At 40.7% G+C, this 20,503-nt stretch overlaps 1 protein-coding gene across 2 annotated transcripts in view; it reads right to left on the reverse strand.

Annotated features, from left to right (window-relative positions):
- Positions 1-20,503, reverse strand: part of ANKRD29 (ankyrin repeat domain 29) — a 52,902-nt gene that overhangs the window by 20,241 nt on the left and 12,158 nt on the right. The window contains exons 2-5 of one of the 2 annotated variants that reach the window (XM_054583835.1): positions 18,110-18,220; positions 8,417-8,515; positions 6,321-6,419; positions 3,407-3,505 (exon numbers count right to left, since the gene is read on the reverse strand). In XM_054583835.1, the coding sequence (XP_054439810.1) occupies positions 3,407-3,505; positions 6,321-6,419; positions 8,417-8,515; positions 18,110-18,220 (408 nt within the window). Of the gene's footprint in view, positions 1-3,406; positions 3,506-6,320; positions 6,420-8,416; positions 8,516-18,109; positions 18,260-20,503 lie in introns of those variants that run through there. The other variant, XM_054583834.1, reaches the window with a different exon arrangement.

Below are 20,503 nucleotides of genomic sequence, written 5' to 3' on the forward strand. Positions count from 1 at the left end.
CATGAAGGAAATAGACATGCAAGCCCAGGAAGCACAGAGAGTCCCAAAGAAGATGGATGCTAAGAGGCCCACTCCTCTTAATCATAATTAAAATGCCAAAGGTTAAAGATAAAGAGAGGATCTTATAAGCAGCAAGAGAAAAAAAGCTACTTACCTACAAGGTAGTTCCCATAAAACTGCCTGCTCAAAAGAAACTTTGCAGTCTGTAAGGGATTGGCAAGAAATATTCAAAGCCATGAAAAGTAGGGATGTATAGCCAAGATTACTCAACCCAGCAAAGATATCTTTTGGAACTGAAGGACAGATAAAGAGCTTCCCAGACACAAAAAAACTAAAGGAGTTCTGCATCATCAAACCATTATTGTATGAAATGTTAAAGGGACTTACTTACAAAAACCAAAACTATGAATGATATAATGGCAAAAAATATAAAGCTATCAACGATTTAATCTAAAAAACAAACTAAACAAACAAGAACAGAGACAGAATCGTGGAAACAGAGTGTTTTGTTGGTTGCCAGATGGGAGGGAGGTGTCAGGGAATGGGTGAAGAGGTGAGGGGATTAAGAAGTACAAATAGGTAGTTACAGGATAGCCTTTGGGATGTAAAGTTCACTATCGGGAATGGAATAGCCGGAAGAACTCATGTGCATGACCCATGGACCTGAACAAAGGTGTGCGGTTTGCCTGAGGGAGTGGGGGATGCTGGGTGGAAGAGGGGCAAAGGAGGAAAAATCAGGACAACTGTGATAGCATAATCTTTACAATTTTTTTTAAAAAATGGAAGAAAATAAAGTCTATTAATATAAAACAAAACAGACAAATTCCCCAAATCTATTTCATGTGCTTTTATGGTTTGGGAGTGAAGAGTATCCTTTTAGTTAGATCTTTCCTACTCCTTTCTCATTCTTGCCCCCTTATTCATGTTTCCCCAATGTGCAGTTTCTCCAGCTTTAAAGCATAAGACACTGAAAATAACTGCCAAGTTCAAGAATATCCATGAACTTGCTCTGTGCTGGCCCAGCAGACGCCCATAACGCTTATATGAGCAACTAAGCAATCTTGCATAAAAGCAAAAGCAAGTGCTTGCTTCCAATTTTCTTTAGTTTTCTTTTTAACTGGGTGTCTATGTCTTCTGGTCATTTCTTTTTCCTTGAAGGTGTGTCATTGGGTAGTTTTGACAATACATGGGTCAGTTCAGGGCATGCATCCCCGCTTCCGCTGCCCACTTCACATAGACAGAACACGGTGAGCTTCGTTACTTTTAGACCGCAGTGGAACACCCGAGCACATCCCAGCTAATTACTACCCTCTCATCAGGAACTCTTACCACAAGTTAAAATACAAAGCACCTTTCCCTGCAAGCCCAACCATGTGGAGGGTGCTCGATTTCCAGTGGGAGTTAGCTGAGCTGCCAGACTCCCCTCAAGGCAATCATTAAAAAATTAATTAGCCTGTACAGAGTTTTAAACAGGTGTTTGGTATGAGAATGAAAAATTTCAGCTGCTCCTTACTGTGTTGTCAGAGAAAGTCTTTCACGAGCTTAGCAGCTCACAACTCTTTGGAAGTTTCTAAAGTGGTTATCTATGCATTGGATTTTTTTACTGTGTATTATAAACTTCTGTTTCTAGAAGTTTTCAGGGAACAATGACAGGGATTCCCCATATATCAATTGTTTTTCATGAAAACATTTATACTGGACTCTTTCGATAAGGGTAAAAGTCTTAATAGAAAATGTAAGTTCTGCCCTGGCTAGTGTGGCTCAGTGTATTGTGCACCAACCTGGGAACCAAAGGGTAGCTGGTTCTATTCCAAGTCTAGGGCACCTGCCTGACTTACGGGCCAGGTCCACAGTGTGAGACACAACCACACATTGATGTTTCTGTCCCTCTCTTTCTCTTTCCCTTCCTCTAAAAATAAATAAATAAAATCTTAAAAAATAAAACTATACATAAGTTTCTTTACAATAATAAAAAATTAATTACAAAAAAAGAGAAAATGTAAGTTCGGGTACATGAAATTTCTTGAGTCACCTTACAGTAGAGATGAATTTACAAAGGAAATGCGCTCTCCCCAAACTCTACATTTCTGATTATGTGCCACCCTGATGAACCTTACGGTAGGATATTATCAAACAGTACTGATTCTGTGCCCACCATCAATTTGGACTGCTGACTGTTAAAGCTATGAAAATCACAACATTACAACTCATTTTCTTTTCCCAAAGACTTGGGCTCTTCCTAGTCAGCCTACACCTACATTTGCTCACACACACTCTCAGATATACTGCACCTATATACAGCCAAAGAAATGGCTGTAGACCTGTATTTCTTAGCTTTGCCCACATGTCAGAACTACCTGTTGCTCAAGCTGTGCCCTTAGAGACTCTGAGTCTGGGGTTGGGGGTGCTGGGAAGTGGTGTTTTTTAAAGTTTTCTAGGTGATTCTAATGGGCTGCTAGAGTTGAAAATGACTCCTTTAGACCATTATCAAGTACTTCAGTCATTCAACTGGGAATGCTGCAGGCTGAGAGTTTTACAGAGTTTGAAGTACAAAAGGTAAGGCTAGTTGCCATGTACTTCAAAGAAGTCTGTGATTTGTCAGAATTAACTGTGTAAGTGCTGGAAAGCTATTCAAATGGAAAAGTTCACACCTACACATCTCAGTACATGTCTATGAAAGCACCTAGTGGCCTAGGCATAGGGCTGTCAAGAGGATAGCCTGGAGGTAGGATAGCCTGAAATATGGTTCCTGCGCAATTCTCCCACTCCTCTCTGTGATATTCAAGTCACTTCATCTCCCCATATTTTATTTTCTTCCTATAAAACGGGAATCAAATGTGCCATAAATCCTATAGAATTACAGTGACAATCAATTGAAAGAGTGCTTGGGTAATGTGCTAATTGCCGATCAGCTGCAAACAGACCCACACTAGCAGTGGACGCCTTTCAGAGGGCAATAGTGTGCATGTATTTCACAGGTCTTCACCCACCCACACTCACTTCTCTTCCAAATAACCTGATTTCTCCTTTGGTGTGCTCTTCCACCCAAATAAACCCACAACAGCATTTATTTTGATTTTCAGCATGTCCATACGCTGGGCTTGTCATGTTATAAATGAGTGTGTATTACATGATTTCTGAAGACCCTAACTGCACAGGTACATGACATATTTCATGTGTAAGAGATTTAAAAGGGCACAATAAAGAAGGGTAAGTAAGATTATGTAGTTTCTACAAAGAAAAAAAATCATCTGGTTAACTATATATTTTTTTTCCTCCAGGTCTCAGATTAAAGTCCTGTTGTTCATTAAAATATTTTTGAAACTGGCACTTCTGGCATCCAAACTTAGACTGCAATGGTACGTGTGATGAGGGAACAAGAAAGGTTCCCCTGAAACACACTCACATAGAGCTGGTCGTGGATGTTGGCTCCGTGCTTCAGCAAGGTGTCCACCACTTGCATGTGCCCATACTGACTGGCGGCCAACAGGGCAGTGCCCCCATCCTACGGGCATGCAAAGTATAGACATGTTAGAAACAGTGCAGGCACACGTCCTACCAAAGAGATGCTCTTCATATAGACAGAACTTTGGAAAAGAATCTTCCATAGACAATACCGAACTGACATTTCCTCTTTTGCCCCTTTTACGTTTTCTTTATAATCATGACAGCTCATCTTAAGGACTCCATTATTTGTAAACTTGGATGACTTGCTTGAGATCTATTGCAGTTGTTTGACTAAGTTATTATAATTAATTTAGAAATGTCTACTAGATTTAGCAAAGAGATCACTTTCTAAGTTATATTTGATCACTATGTTGTATACATAAAACTAATGTATATTGTATGCTAACTGCAATTGAAAAAAATAGAAATTTCCCATATCAAATGCAGACTCATCTATTTGCCCCTCAATAAAGGAAACAAAGAACAGAATGTCTGTACCAGTCAGGTCTGTTGGAATTGACAGAATAGCCTCCTTGGATTCTGGCCAGAGACCCTCTTGACAAACACTGGTGTCTCCCTGTGGTTCCGCCCAGTGGTGGGACTCTGAGATTAAGGTGCTTTTATAGAGTAACCCTCAGGGGCCATTGCCTTCATGAAACAAGATCTGCATCCATTAAAAGAATGGATAATTACAGCATATTCCATGTGCCTCTTAACGATACTACTTAGTATTTTCCTTTGAACATGTGCCAATCTGTCCAGGTCTCTTTTAAAACATGGGCCCTGGAACTAAACAGAGCACTGTAAAGTGGATGTGGTCTGATGTGGAGTGGGACATTCCTTTCTTCCATCTACTCTACTTTTATTTCTGCAGCCCAAATTAGAATTAGCTTTCATGTCGACCACATCACACTACTGACTCATTGAGTTTGTGGTCAACTGAAACCCTTAATGGTTTTTCTCAGGTGCTGAAGCTAATGCATTATCTTTCCCCAACTAGGATTGTTGTTTGTTTGATTGTTGTGAATTGGTATGTGGACATTTGAGCTAATTATAAGTAATGTGAGAACATGTAATCTGGTTCTAAAATACAAACCATAAATAGGATATAGTTTGGTTTTTAAATATGGGCATAGAGTGTTTATTCAAAATGCCAACCCCTCAGAGCCCTATCCTCAGATTCAGCAGGTCTGGGGTGAGGCCCAGAAATAGGCCTTTTGACCAGTCATGCCAGGTGACTGTGGTGAGCAGGGGCAGGTGGACCTCACTTCAAGAAACACTGCTCTAAGAGCTCCTTCCTTCACAGGCAGGTGAGATCCTGGGGAATGCGTGTGGCTGAGTGGTGGGGGGAGCTGAGTTTTGAAGGGTGAGGAATGGAGGAGAGAGACTGAAAGGCTCAGGTGGTGGGGGGGTGTGGGAGGGGTGGGTGTGCATCAAAAACTGCTCAATAGCAGCCACGAGTACCCATGTTTCCAAGTTTTGTTCTGTCAATTTCCTCAGCTCTTTGCCTAAAGAGTTTGGAGAGCAGATTAAATGTGATGACTGTCATAGAAGAGCTGACAAATTTTACTTTTAAAAACATATTTTGGGGGGGATATAAATTTAAAAACAGTGATAACAATCGTTGACACACAGTTTTGATGACTGGATCGTATTAAAACTGAAAACCTCCCCGACACTCTCTTCTTCCCCGGGAAAGCTCTTGGACACCTGCAGTTGACCTAATGGAAACATGTGGAATGGCTCACCCGGGGCCCTGTGCTCCATGGATTCTGGGACAATGCAAACTGGCTCATGCACAGAGGCTGCAAGCCAGCACTAACTTGCTAACCAAGGAGACTGAAGCAGCCATATGGCTAACCATGATCATTCTGACGTAGTCCAACGAGTTGAGAATTAGGTTTATAAAACTTTACTTTGTTTTTAGCTGTATCACTTTTAGAATGAAAAATAAAATGATAATTAGTATAAAAATATACGCACATATTTTATATATTCATCATGTCTGGGGCATGTACACAGTCCAACATCAGGTTTCAGAAAAGACAGAAACCTGATATTCAGATCTGTGTAATCATTACCATTTTAATAAAAAAAAAAACACCACTGGAAACTCCCTTGATATTGAAATCTCAAATGCAATGAATTAAGAAAACCTAAAAGTTTCCACTGGGGCAAATTTTCAGGAATTTTTTTGTTATGATTAGGCCAGAAATAGTTGACAATTACAAAAACGTTATGGCAGCTCAAATTCTTCTACTGCAAAATATTATCACTTAAAATCATACTGTGAACACAGGGTTGATCTTTCTTGCAGTCTAAGTTTTCTTATCCATATGCCCAAGATGAAGGCTCGATGACTCCTCTTGCCCACCTATAGAAGCTGTAATCATATATCATATATTTCAGTGAGGACATCTCCAAAGGTTAACTACCTGCCAAATCATCCTCCTTAGAATCTCTGAGATTCACTAGGATTGAATTAATACTTCAACACTCCCTGTTACAGCACTGGGATTAATCTTGAGGCAGAAAAAAGCACCTGAAAACAGGAAAAACTTAAAGCACCTGCTACTGTATGCATCCTGGTCACAAAATTTGGTGTCCCATAGTAGAAAGCTGTGAAAAAGAATCTAAGTAATTCCTCATAAAATTGTCCAGTTGTAAGCCCAGAGTGAAAAAATGCTGTGTTCTGAACTGAATCTCTAGGAAGACTCCTCAACCATTACAAGGAACCTTGTGAAACCCACCTTCCTAGGCTTGAAAATCTTGTAAAAAAGGAAGCACAGGTTTTTATTATAGATGAAGAGAAGTGGATACTCATAATTGCTAAATTTCTTCAATAGGGTAGGAAATGAACAAAATGCTCTTACTTTGGTTCTAAATTCAGTGGATGCTCCAAATTCAAAGAGAAATCTCACAACGTCATTATGGCCTTGCTGGGCAGCGAAGAACAGGGCAGTTGTACCTGACTGAGGGAGAGATAGAGGCTGGTTTTAAAAGACATTTGGTTACATTACAAAACAATATCCTTGCCTGTAAAACTTCTAGCCTAGGAAGGGGTTATATTTAACCTGATCATTATTCTTTAACCAGAGAAGTGAAAAAGATGAAAGGAAAAATTTATTCTTGGTGTAGTAGAATAATTGGTGGACTTCCAAAAGGTATGTCTTCATTCTAATTCCCAGAACTTGTAAATACTACTTCTATGGCAAAATATGTGATTAAGCTAATGATTTTGAAAGGAATTTATGAACCAAGGTAGAAGTCTGACATATGAGTTCCTCAGCACTGTTAAGCACTCCCTGTCAGATTCCAAAACATGCAAGGTGAGGTTGGGGCCCCTCTTTGGCTTAGCAGGTCTGTTGTCTCAGACTTCCATGGCCTCAGGGGACCACCAGAAACTTACACAGGATCATCATTTGAGCCACACAGGTTACCTCCAGGGTGGGCACACTTTGGTAAGTCTCCAAGGGCCACTTTGTTCAATGTACAATAAGTAGTTCACCTCTTCAGGAACATTAGCTGAGCAATTGGAACCAACCATACACTGGCTGGAAATAAACACATACTTCTCTTCTTCTCCGAGCTTTATTAGGTGTTGTGAAGATATTTGTGTGCATGTTAAACTTGTCTTGAAGGATAAAGTTTTTGAGTAAGCAGAGCTGGATCATATTGTTTTTATTAGGGAAAAATCTGTCTCTTCTTTAAAGTTAAAATAAAGACTGTAAAGCAGAGAGGAAAAATAAAAAGATTGGAGTAATTTTAAACCATAATTCTAGATGGGCCCAAACATTTCCTTCCAAGAAGAAAATCAGCTGCTGAAGTAAAAATGACCTAAAACAATGATCCACTGTTACAGAAATTGCTCAGAAGAATCTGTCTGTGAGAAGACTGGTTGGATTTGCTGTAGTCGCTTTGTACTGCTCCGCTCAACGGACCAGACTTGCTGATCCAGGGCAACAAGAACCAGACTCCAGATTCTACCCAGCAAGTGTCAGTCTCCCATGTTCCACAGCCAAGGCAACACGAAGGGGAAAAGAAGACCTCCAGATGCCCTGTGGAACATCTAGCCCTTACGTACGGTGTACCTTAATTTGCTCCACGCAGGGTGGCAGGCCACCCTGGAAGACAAGGTGTATTGCTCGATGAAAGTTTGGTTAATGAATTGTCCTTTCTGAAACAACTATAGGGTAGGCCTTTCAGTCAGAATGGATCACGGAAAACCAAGTGTTCAAGTCTGAGTCAGTGTGGACTGATCTCTGCATGTGTCTCCAGTAAGGTCAATTTCCCAGGCCCTATACTGTCTTGGAAATAAATGGACCCTCCTCAGACCTGAATCCCCAAATATGGTAAATGTCCTAGCCACCACTGTTCTTCTATATTGGACCAAGAACGGATCCTCTGGACAGATGGAACTCCCAAGATTGCCCTTGAATAAAGGGTAGGAACAGACTCACATTTTAGTCCAATGCTCACCACATGGATTTTGGGGGCAGTGCTTATTTAATACATAGCCAGTAAGAGATGTCCTTTGAAAATATGGTTTGGTGGGGATAGTTGAGATATTTTAGGGAATGGGCCTCATTTAGAACAGGTTGGTTACACAATGCTTCTAAAACTATAATGATCTCTATGAAAATTCTAGAATTCTATAGCATCTCATCCCAAGGGAAGAAGAACTGATTTAAGCTTGGGATGAAATGTTTGAATGTTTAAAGGAATGTGGTTAGAGGTCTGGTTATCTCAGGATGCAACATGTGCCTGAGAAAGTATGTTCAGCTGAAGTACAATCAACAGTCAGGTCCTGCGTCTTATTTTAGGCACAATAAAGCCTGAAATCTGGGCGTTAGTGTCATATAGGAAAAAAGCAATGATTACTCTTGCCCTTTTTAACAATTCAGTATTGCCAGAACTTCAAGCCTCTGTCCCCTGAGTCATTCTTATTCAAGTGCAAAACTTGACCTACCTCTCTCTGGAGATTGATGTCCGCTCCTTGGAGAACAATTTCCCTCACACAGTCTATGTGACCAGCATAGGAGGCGACCATGAGGAGTGTGGTGCCATACTGGAGGGAGGAGAGACAGAGAAACAAGTAGGCCATCGTATGCTAGAGAGGAGTCCTGGAGGAGAGGCTACAGAGATATCAGCTCCACCCAGGGCACATCCAAGCACAAAACTTCCCACAGTGAGAGAAGCGTCTTATGACTAACCTATAAGGCAGGCTAGACGGGGAAAGAGCAAAATGATAATTGCTAAAGCAGAATTTTCAATTTAAAAATTTACTTCTTCTATTAACTTCAGAAATATAGCCGAAGTGAACCATGGTTACTTTTTAAAACACCAGTGATGTAATGATCTCATTTTATGATTCATATTCATTGTTCTTGAGCTGAAACACTGCATTAATGCAAAAGAAATGGGTTAAATGGTACCAGTTGGTTTTCTGTGTTTAAAAGTCTTTATTTTCAAACTGATTCAGAGAGAGATGAAAGGCACTGTGATGAAATAAAAGATGACAGAAATAAGAGTAAGGAGCCTTGGGGTCCAAGTTGACCTTTGTCATTAACCAACAGTGTAACTAGGGCAAGTTGCTTATAATTCTTCGGGCTCATTTAACTCATCTTTAAAATGAGGGGTTGGGCAGGGTGATCACCAAGGTCCCTTCCAGCTTTAGATTCAAGGACTTGAGGAGGGCTATCTGATATGAATCCCTCCAATTCAAGTGGTCTTTTGTAGTTTAATTTACAGTTCTTTCCAAGGGCTTGGAATTGTAATCTGAACCACCACACTTGCATGCTCAGCAACCTGCCTTCCAGGAGTGGATGACAAGAGACAGACAGTCCTGCACATGAGGAAGGCTCTCTAGGATGTGGGGAAAGTGACTCTTAGGAGCGTTGTGCTGCTTACATTTGTGGGATTTTGTAGGAATGCAGTAGAGCTCAGTAGTCCCTGACAGCATGACCTTGGGTGCGCTATCTAACATTTCAAAGGCTCATTCTCCTTGTCTGTAAAATGAGGAATAATTAATATATTTGCCTGATTAAATTAAATGGGAAAAAGATAATTCAGGCAATGGACTTAGCATAGTAATGTTATATATTCAAAAAATGTTAGATATTAAAACAATATTATAATAGTCCAACAAATGTTATCATCTGGTTTTTGTTTACTTCTATGAATGACAATGCTACTTTTGGAAGTCTTGTTTGCTATAAATAAAAAGTATAGGTAGAGTCAATAAAAGCTAATGGCTTCTAGTCAGAGAAAGATAAATACCATATGATTTCACTCATATGTGGAATCTAATAAACAAATTGAACTGACAAGCCAAACAGAGACAGACTCATAGATGGAGAGCAGATGACAGCTACTGGTGGGGGGGGAGGGTTAAGGGGTGGAGGGATTGAGCAAAAAAAGAAAAAGGTCTCATGGATATGGACAACAGTGTGGTGATTGTTGGGGGTAGGGGGGAAGAAGGGGACTAAATGGTAATGGGGAAAAAAATAAAGATTACATTAAAAAATACACACACACTAGGAGTTCAAAGAATAATTGTAGAATAAAAGATTGGATATCATTAAAAAAAAAAGAAAGAAAAGCTAATGGTTTTCTAAAAGTGTTCTATGATAATTTCTCTACCCCATATAGCTGTATTTGGTATTTCAATGGTAGGCTATTTTTTAATTGATTTTAAACAGAGAGAGGATGAGAAACATTGATTTGTTGTTCCACTTATTTATGTATTCATTGGTTGATTTTGTATGTGCCCTGACTAAGGATCGAACCTGCAACCTTGGCATATTGGGATAACACTCTAACCAACTGAGCTACCCAGCCAGGGCCTGTGCCATTCATTATTTAGTTGAATTCCTTCCTCTATATTTTCCAAGATTGGAGGGGCAAGTTTGGTATTATCAACTTCCTCTTGAATGTGAGCAATTTTTACATATATTGTGGAGACCCAAGTTGGCAGAGTAAGTGGAAGCTACTAACCTCCTCCCAGGACCGACCTAGAATTACAACAAAATTATTGAGAAATCATCCTTAATAACCAAGTGAATTCTAGCTGAAGAGAAGTCTCATAACCACAGACAGACAGAAGAAACCACTTCACCACAACGTGACTGGTATGGAGTATGGAGGCAGTGTGAGAGGGCTGGCTGGGCTCCCATGGGTGGCAGCTGAAATGCTGGAGAGATATTTTCATGGCTGAGGGGTCTGCCTGAGCAGTGTAGTATCTAAATCCCAAGCTGGGCTCCCCAGCCTATATCACCAGAGCTGGGAAAGGAACCCAAATAACATATAGCTGTGAAAAGCAGCGAGGTCTCTATCTGCCAAGGAGAGATGGCTGGAGACTCAGAGAGGCTCTTAAAGGGTCAACACACAAAATTTCATTTGCAGCCACTTACCCTGGGCTCAGGCAGAGGGAGGGCAGAGTGGACTAGATATGCGTAAGGAGAGCCTGGGGCTGGTGGCTCTGAGAAGAGAACTGAAGGAACAGCTGCCAGGACCTCCATGCTGAATCATTCCCCATACTGCAGAGGCCACCCTTCTCAGGCAGAACTTGCCTCTCCAAATGGCATCAGCCTGTCGGGAAGCCTTAGCCTCACCTGCAGGAGCTACTCTGTCCCACTAAGTGAAGCTTAAGCTTGTGTGCTGAGTACAGCTTAAGGCTATATCATTGATTAAATTGAACACCTAAGCCAGATCTCTGGGAGCTCTGAGACTTTAGCTGACATGCCCATGGGTCCAGTTGCAGGTAAATGACAGCTGTGGTGTGTAGCCTGGTTCTTTCTACACACACCAAGACCCAGCAGAGGGAGCAGCAAACTGCGGGTGACTGATAGCCCCAAACAGGTTGCCCAGGGCCAGTCACAGGCAGGGTTTGACTGAGGCCTGAATCGGAGTCTTGTAGATCTACCTAATACATAGAAACAAACAAAGAGACAGCCAAAATGGGAAAACAAAGAAACAGGCTCCAAATGAGAGACAAGAGACTTCTCCAGAAGAAGAACTAGATGAAGTAGAGACAAGCAATTTATCAGATAGTGTTTATAGCAATGATTATAAGGATACTCAACAGCATGAAACAATACATAGAAACAATAGAAAGGAAAAAAAGCTGGGGTAGCAGTACTTATATCCAACAAAATAGACCTTAAAACAAAGGCTATAGGAAAGACAAAGAAGGACACTGCATAGTGATAAAGGGAACAATCCAACAAGAGGATATTACCCAAGTAAACATTTACACACCCAAATAGGAACACCTCAGTATGTAAAGCAAACCTTGATGGACATAAAGGGAGAGATCAACAGAAGTACAGTCATAGTCAGGGATTTTAATAACCCATTGACTTCAATGGATAGGTTTTCTAGACAGAAAATCAACAAGGAGACAATGGCCTTAAATGACACACTAAATGAAATGGATTTAATTGATATCTTCAGAGCATTTCACCCTAAAGCAGCAGACTATACATACTTTTCAAGTGCACATGGAACTTTTCTAGGATAGATCACATGTTAGGACACACAACAAGTCTCAATAAATTAAGAAGATTGAAATCATATCAACCATCTTCTCTGACCACAATGCTATGAAACTAGAAATCAATCACAAGAATAACACTGAAAAACACATAAAGACATGGAAGTTAAATAATATGTTATTAAACAATGAATAGGTCAATAACGAGATCAAGGAAGAAATCAAAAGACACCCTGAAACAAATGAAAATGAGAACACAACAATCCAAAATCTGTGGGGCACAAGAAAAGCAATCCTAAGAGGGAAATTCATAGCATTACAGCATAGCATAAAACAAAAAAAAGCTCAAATAAATAATCTAACTTTACACTTAAAGGAACTTGGGGGAAAAAAACCCCAAAACCCAAAGTGAGAAAGTGAGTAGAAAGAAGGAAATAATAAAGACCAGAGCAGAAATAAAGGAAATAGAGTCTTAAAAAAATGATACAGAAGATCAATGAATCTAAGAGCTGGTTCTTTGAAAAGATAAAGAAGACTGACAAACCTTTAAGCAGACTCATCAAGAAAAAAAGAGAGGACCCAAATAAATAAAATCAGAAATGAAAGAGGAGAAATAGAAACTGACACCAAAGAAATACAAAGGATTATAAGAAAATATATAAACAATTATATGCCAACAACTGGACAACCTGCACAAGATGGATAAATTCCTAGAAACATTCACTTTTCCAAAACTAAATCAGAAAGAATCAGAGAATCTGAATAAACAGATTACACTTAGTGAAATTGAAGCTGTAATCAAAGAACTCCCAACAAACAAAAGTCCTGGACAAGATGGCTTCACAGGTGAATTTTACCAAATGTTTCAAAAAGAACTAACATCTCTCCATCTTATACTATTTCAAAAAATTGAAGAGGCAAGAAAGCTCCCAAGCTCATTTTACAAGGCCAGCATTTTCCTAGTTCCAAAACCAGATAAAGACAACTAAAAAAAGAGAAAATTATAAGCCAATATCCCTGATGAACATAGGTGCTAAAATCCTCAACAAAATATTAGCAAAACAAATACAGCAATGCATGAAAAAGATCATATACCATGATTAAGTGGGATTTATTCTGGGAATGCAAGGTTGGTACAATATTCATAAATCAATAAATGTGATTCACCACATAAACAAAATGAAGGATAAAAACCACATGATCATAGCAATAGATGCAGAAAAAGCATTTGTTAAAATCCAGCACTGATTTGTGATAGACACTCTCAGCAAAGTGGGAATAGAGGGAACATACCTAAACATAATAAAGGCCATATATGACAAACCCACTGCCAGCATCATATTCAATGCACAAAAAAAAAAAAAAAAAAAAAAACCCAACAAAAACTACAAGTGTTCCCCTTAGGATTGAGAACAAGACAGGAATGTCCACTTTCACCTCTCTTATTCAACGTAGTACTGGAAGTCCTAGCCACAGCAATCAGACAAGAAGAAGAAATAAAAGGCATCCAAATTGGAAAGGAAGAAGTTAAACTGTCTTTATTTGCAGATGACATGACACTGTACATAGAGAACCTGAAAGATTCTACCAAGAAACTACTAGAACTGATAAATGAATTCAACAAAGTAGCAGCATACAAAATTAATATCCAGAAATCAGTTGCATTTTATATGCCAATAATGAACAGAAAGGTAAATTAAGGAAACAATCCTATTCACAATTGCTTCAAAAAGAATAAAAAGCTAGGAGTAAGTCTACCAAGGATATGAGAGACCTGTCCTCAGAAAATTATAAGACACTCAAGAAAGAAACTGAAGAAGATACAAATAAGTGGAAGCAATACCATGTTCATGGATAGGAAGAATTAACATCATTAAAATGTTCATACTACCCAAAACAATCTATAGATTCAATGCAATTCCTATCAAGATTCCAACATTGTATTTCACAGAACTAGAACAACTATTTCAAAAATTTATATGGAACCACAAAAGACTCCACATAGCAATAGCAATCCTGAGAAAGAACAAAGTTGGAGGAATCACACTACCTAATATCAAACTATACTGTAAGGCCATAGTAATAAAAAAACAGGCTGGTACTGGCATAAAAATAGATACATAGATCAATGAAACAGAATAGAGAGCCCAGATATAAACCTACACCTTTAGAGTCAATTAATATTCAACAGAGGAAGCAAATATATACAATGGGCTAAAGACAATTTATTCAATAAACGATGTTGGGAAAATTGGACAGATACATGCAGAAAAATGAAGGTAGACCACATTCTTACACCACACACGACTTAATTCAAAATGGATTTAAAGCCTTAAATGCTAGACCCGAAACCATAAAAACCTAGAAGAAAAGATAGGCAGCAATATCTCGGACATTGCTTATAGCAATATTTTTTCAGAAATATCTCCCCAGGAAAGAGAAACAAAAGAAAATAAACCAGTAAATGGGACTGCATCAAACTAAAAAGTTTTTGCACAGCAAGGAAAAACATCAACAAAATAAAAAAACAGCCCATAGAATGGGAGAACATATTTGCCGATACATGTGATAAGGGGTTAATATCAAAATTTTATAAAGTACTTACAAAACTCAACACCAACACCCCCCCCCCCCCCACAAAGAACCCAATTAAAAAATGGGCAAAGGACCTGAATAGACACTTATCCAAATAGGACCTATAGATGGCTGATAGACCTATGAAAAAATGTTCAATGTCGCTAATCACCAAATGCAAATTAGGTCCACAATGAGATATCACCTCACACCTGTCAGAATGGCTCTCATCAATAAATGAACAAATAACAAGTACTGGCAAGGACATGGTGCACTGTTGGTGTGAATGCAGACTGGGGTAGCCACTGCGGAAAGCAGTGTGGTGATATATCAAAAAATTAAAAATGGACCTTCCTTTTGGTCCAGCAATCTCACTTCTGGGAACATATCCAAAGGAACCCAATACACTAATTCGAAAAAACATAGGGACATGGAAGTAGCCCAAGTATCCATCAGCAGAAAAGTGGATAAAACAACCATGGGACATTTATGCAATAGAATATTATTCGGCTGTAAAAAAGAAAATTTTACTCTTTGTGAAAGTATGGAAAAACTTTGAGAACATTATGCTAAGTGAACTAAGCCTGTCAGAGAAAGACAAATACCATATGATTTCCTTCATATGCGGAATCTAATGAACCAATGAAACTAATACGCAAAATAGAGAGAGACTCATAAGTAGAGAGCAGGATGAGAACTAAGGGCAGGGGGAAGGTAAGGGGCGGAGGGACTGAGCAAAAAGGAAAAAGGACTCATGGACATAGACAATAATGTGGTGATTGCTGGGGAGGGGAGGAAGCATAGCGGGGCTAAATGGTAGTGGAAAAAATACAATAAATAAATAAATACATGAATAAGACCAGTCTAAACAGACAAGCTATGACTATATTTATATGAGTGGGATGAAAAAAAAATTATCATGGGTCACACTGGTCTTAAAATAAAAATCAATCATGAGCCAGAGGAATCACAGAACACTTAACTTGAATATTTAAAAAAGAAAATAAAAAATTAGGCTCCTCTGTGTTAAAATAAGGAAAGATGAAAGAAACAAATAACAAAAATGCTTCTTTAAAGATTGTATTTCAATTCTAGATGATGGTCAATTGAGAAAAGAGGTTGAAATAAAGGAAAAAAATAAAGAAGTATCTGTTGATGACTTAAGCGACCAAAAAGTATTTCTTTATATTCAAAACCTGTTAGCTTGGCTGCTTTAAATTCTCTAATGATTAAGGTTAGTTCATTTCGTTATGTGATGTTGAAGTGTATCTTTTAAAATGAACTGATTTCGAACAGAGGACACAGTGGATATAAATATAGAGAAGACCACAACCAACAAGATGGTGAATTACATACATTCGCAAACTTGCCATCGCTTATCTTTGTGGTAAAAGTGTCAAAGAGATGAACAAAGAGAAAAATGTAAAAATCATTAAAGATAGCATTAATCTAGAAACCTAAGGTGAATGAGTGTTAGCAAATCAAAGTGTTTCCCATTGTGTGTGGTCTAGAGATAATGTATATTTGTCTTTACCAAGCTGTTTAATGGAAAAGTTTGAATGTGGTCATACCTGAGGTTAGGAGCAGTTCCCAGCAAAGGCTTAGGGCCTCTCCTTGCATTGTATCAGCTCTTACTGGCATCCTAGGGAATCCTGAGGCTTGCCCCACCAGTGAGGGTAATACTAGCCTACAGATCATTCACCACAAGAAGAAACCATCCTGAAACCCAGACTCCACATTCAGGTTGCATGTGGAAGAGGCAGAAACCCACCCAGTGAAATCTGGAGGAAACAAAGGCCTGTACTGGTCCAAACATCTCCCTGCCCCTGAGTCTCCACCAATGTTAGAAGTCCTTTCAAAATAAAAGGGCACCTGAAATTACCATCATTTAGATTTGCTTTTGTGGGTTAAGGAATCATCTCTCCTGAAGGCCCCTGATAAAGTGAATTTTTATTTTAAACAAGAAGTAACCTAAAAACACATTAATATCTATTTATAGACACAATTTTTTGGATCAAAACAGCTACTGGGTGACCCAGCAGACACATATGGTGAGCCCTAAGGGGAAAGGAGGTAGTGGTAGGAGGTGACCTTTGATGGGGAAAGGGCACTGACAGGGCTGAGTGTGGGGTCCTTTCGGGGGGGGGAGGGTATAGGATGTGTGTGTGGCACTATATGGTGACCCTGGGAAGCTGAAAGTCAGGAGGAAGCCACAGAGGTGTCTGAAAAAGGAGTGGCTTCAAGAAAAGAGGGAAAAACAGCCATCTACCTGGCCAGTGGTTGAGGCCACAATGAAAACCAGTATCCCTACTTCGGTTTTGCCCAGTGTGGCTCTACTGCCCAGTGAGGCCCAAGTAAGACCAGGATGGCCAGGGCCCAGGTGCCCAAGACCCTCATCAGTCTGGGTCCTGGCAAGGAACAGATAGTACATTGAAGTTGGGGTAACTGGAAGGAAGTTTAACAAAGAGACTATTTATAAAGCTGTGCCCTGGGAGCAGGGACACTATAAATAATAGTGTAGCACTGGGAACTGTAACAGTGGGCTCCACAGCCAGCCCAGGCCTGAAGGACGGAGGGTGGGGGTTGGGGGTAGGTGGTGGCTCCCAGAATGCTGCTACCAGGGAGGGGTGGGGGAGTGTGCACTGGGCTCCCCATCATCGCTGACTCCTGCCAATGTTCCCATTGGCCAGACCCAGCTGGAAGGAAGAGGGAAGCAAGTCCACTGGGACAGGCCATACCGCTCAGGTTCTGGGGAAGCTAGAGAAGGGTGTGCGCGGATGTGGAGGTGCAAACCCAAGGTACCCGGCACCGATGCCCCAGCGGGTGCACTGGAGCATGCTGGTATCTCCCTGTGGCCGGTGGCTGATCTTACCGAATTTGTGCAATAAAAGCTGGAAACGGCACATCCTGTTTTCAGGAAAACAATAAGGCTCCTTTGAAAAACATTTTTATTTAAATCCTAAAATCAAAACATCTCTGCTCTCTTTCTCTCATCTGAGGTCCTCCTTGTCCCCAGAGATGTGGAGAAGTCAGGCTAAGTACAGAGAAATCATTACCTCCAGCTGGAGAGGGAGGGGCTCTCTTTGCCCATGCCTGCCAGGGGGCAGTAGTGTTTATTTTTGGTTCTCCTTAATTGCCAATTAGTGTATTGATGTTTGTAAAGGTAATGGGAGGGTAAGAATCTGGCGGAGGCTCCCACTTCTCAGTTCTCTCATCCTCGTAGAAGACCTAACCCAACCTCCACAGCAGCCCCCTTCTGCTCTAAATGACCTCCACCTTTTTCAAGAAAGCAGCTGGTTTGAATTCTCTGACTAAACACCCGTTTCTTTCTGGAATCTGCCAATTCTGATTCTTGGTGAAGTGTCTCTTTCCTTATTGTGGCCTCCTTCTCTTTTCCACATGTAATAGTTTCCCCAATACATTTTTAAGTTCACCATGGCGCATCGGGCTTTTTGAAAAGGCTAGCACAGCAAGCAAACACATGAAAGAGTAGATAAGCACTGTTAAGGGAAATGTATTCAAGAGGTGCTCTCATGCCAATGGGGGGACACGGCATGTTCTTGGCATGCGTATACCGAATGAGTCCATCCATACACTGTCTCTGCAGTCCACATCCACCCGACCGCTGTTCAACAGCAGCCTGAGCAGAGCCAGGTTTCCTCTCCGCGCTGCCCAGAATGCGGCGTTGGCAAGTGGAGTTTCCTTCTGCAGAAGCAAAATGAAACAGGATCTTGAAAGCAACATTAGTTAACATGACCACTTCTATGCAAATATATACCACTTAAAAGGCAGAATTTCCAGATGTGTTGTATCATTTGCGAGATTGCTCCTCCAACAATAGATAACTGTGATACACTGGGTTACGGAATGCACTGTTTTAGAGCAGATAGCTAAGCCCCAGTGCTGTTTACAAAGCATAAGCTGTTGATAATACAGCACTATTAATACCCTATTTCCCACAAATGCACCCACTTTCCTGCCTCTTTGTTTACAGTTTCCTTTCTGCTTGAAATGAGTTTTTCCCCATTCTTCAAGGCCAAGGCTCTGTTTAAATGGTATTTCCTCCCTGAAATTGTTCCCAAATCTCTTTTCACCTTTAAGCAGAGAAAATCACTTCCAATTCTGACCTCCCAAAGGAGTTTACTAGCACCTTTTCTATGCCCTCAACAGTTTCTACCCAATCCCAGCTGTCTGGGTAAATGATTCACTTTCTCTACGCCAAATTTTCTTTGTGTCAGCTGGAGCCTGCCTGCCAGAGGTTCCAGTTAAGAACCAGGAAATCTGGGCAGAAAAACTGTTGCATGTCCTCAGATGGATCCTTCATACTGGGTTATTTTAAAGTTGCAAAGTTAATGTTGGAACCAGACCTATGGAAGGAACAGGGCAGGAAAACTTAATGAGAGTGGCAGGGCTGACTACAGTACAAGTTCCTCCCCTAAAACATTGATTTGGATTTTTACATAACAGTCATGGTGGGGGCAGAGGGGAGAGGACAGGCTGGGAAAAACCAGAGAGCTCTGGGTTCAAGCCCAGCCCTGCACTATGGAGTTGGCCCTGATGGGTCTCAGTTTCGTTTTGCTTAGATGGAGATCACACTACCTGCCTTGTAGTTTAAAATAAGGATTAAATGATGCAAGTAAACTGCAGGGCCCAACACACCATAAACGCTTACAAATACTAGTATCCTTCCCTATCTCCCCTTTTCTTTACAAAGTTACAATCAGCAGGCAAAATTAAATTCAAGTATTGGTACTAAATAAAGAATTTTGCTGGTCTCAGAAAATTTTCTGAAAAATTCGTTTAACAAAAATATTTTTTTGGATGGGTTTAAAACACCTACCTGACCCAAAAGGCCTTTTATGCAATGTCTTTTAAGTATATAGCTAAAGTATTCAATACAATACCTAACTTACCTATGCTAAGTTAAAAAAGAAACACCAACGATTTAAGCTACTCCATGGAGCCATCTACACGAAAGCACAGTGACAGCAGGGGGGTGGTTGCTTTGGCGACCACAAAGGGACGAAGAATTGCCCGTGGCAGGCCGACCCCCTCAGGTGTCGGAGAGTGAGACTGCAGGATTTCCCCGGTCTCTCAGATTTTCTCTGCACCCCTTGGGAGGGCATCGGTCGCCTAATCCTGCCCAAAAGGTGAAAAGGAAGTAGACCTGGGAAGGGATCAGAGAAGTGAGATAGTTTGGCTGCAAATTTCTTTCTGAACACTGTTTTGGAATAATGGAGTTGTGGATAATAGTTTGGTAAATATGCTGCTTCCAGGTTGCTCCTGTCTGTTCACTTACAATTTTGTCAAGACCAAATGGAACTAAGGAAACCTGTACTCAGGTTCCAGCCACGTGGTACAGGCCGACCCCTGGAGCACTGTTCTGGAGCTTCCCAGTTTCCAGGAACTGCCCTGCACCCCAGCTGGAGCCACTGGTCACTAGGAATGCCAGAGTGGTGTAAAGGAGCAGATTTGGGGAGGCAAGGAACCCCTAGGCTCTGTAACCTCAGCCCACATACATGTTGGGGATCATACAGCAAGCCAGGTGGGTGCACCGCCATTTTGGGTAAAATGGAGGATGAGCCATGTGAGTGCTCCACCATGGAGGATGGGTCATGCTTGGGTGTCGCTGTCTTAGACGACCCGGCGTGCATGGGGGCTGCTGTCTCAGAACTGGGCCAGGTGGTGGGCTAAGCACGCTCTTCAGATTATGCTGCTGTGTGGGTACTGCACCACTCAGGTTCTCTGTGCAACTCTTTCTGATAGGGATCGCTCTGGCTTTAAAGGTCATGAACTGGGGTCCAAGAGTGACCATCTGAGTTATAGAGAATTTGCAAGGTCTAAGATTCAGAAAGCTGCAGGATGTCCCTGTGAATCTAGGGACCTTTAGTAGAAGATGCAAAGTCAAGGACTTTTAGCTGCCAGGTAATGAGTCTGAGTATAGTCCTTCCCAGTGTGGAAAGGAACAGGGATTAAAAGTGAATTATG

The sequence above is a fragment of the Pteronotus mesoamericanus genome, unplaced genomic scaffold (genome assembly GCF_021234165.1).
Source record: "Pteronotus mesoamericanus isolate MK-2021 breed Mesoamerican mustached bat unplaced genomic scaffold, CSHL_Meso_final contig_74, whole genome shotgun sequence".
NCBI lineage: Eukaryota > Metazoa > Chordata > Mammalia > Chiroptera > Mormoopidae > Pteronotus > Pteronotus mesoamericanus.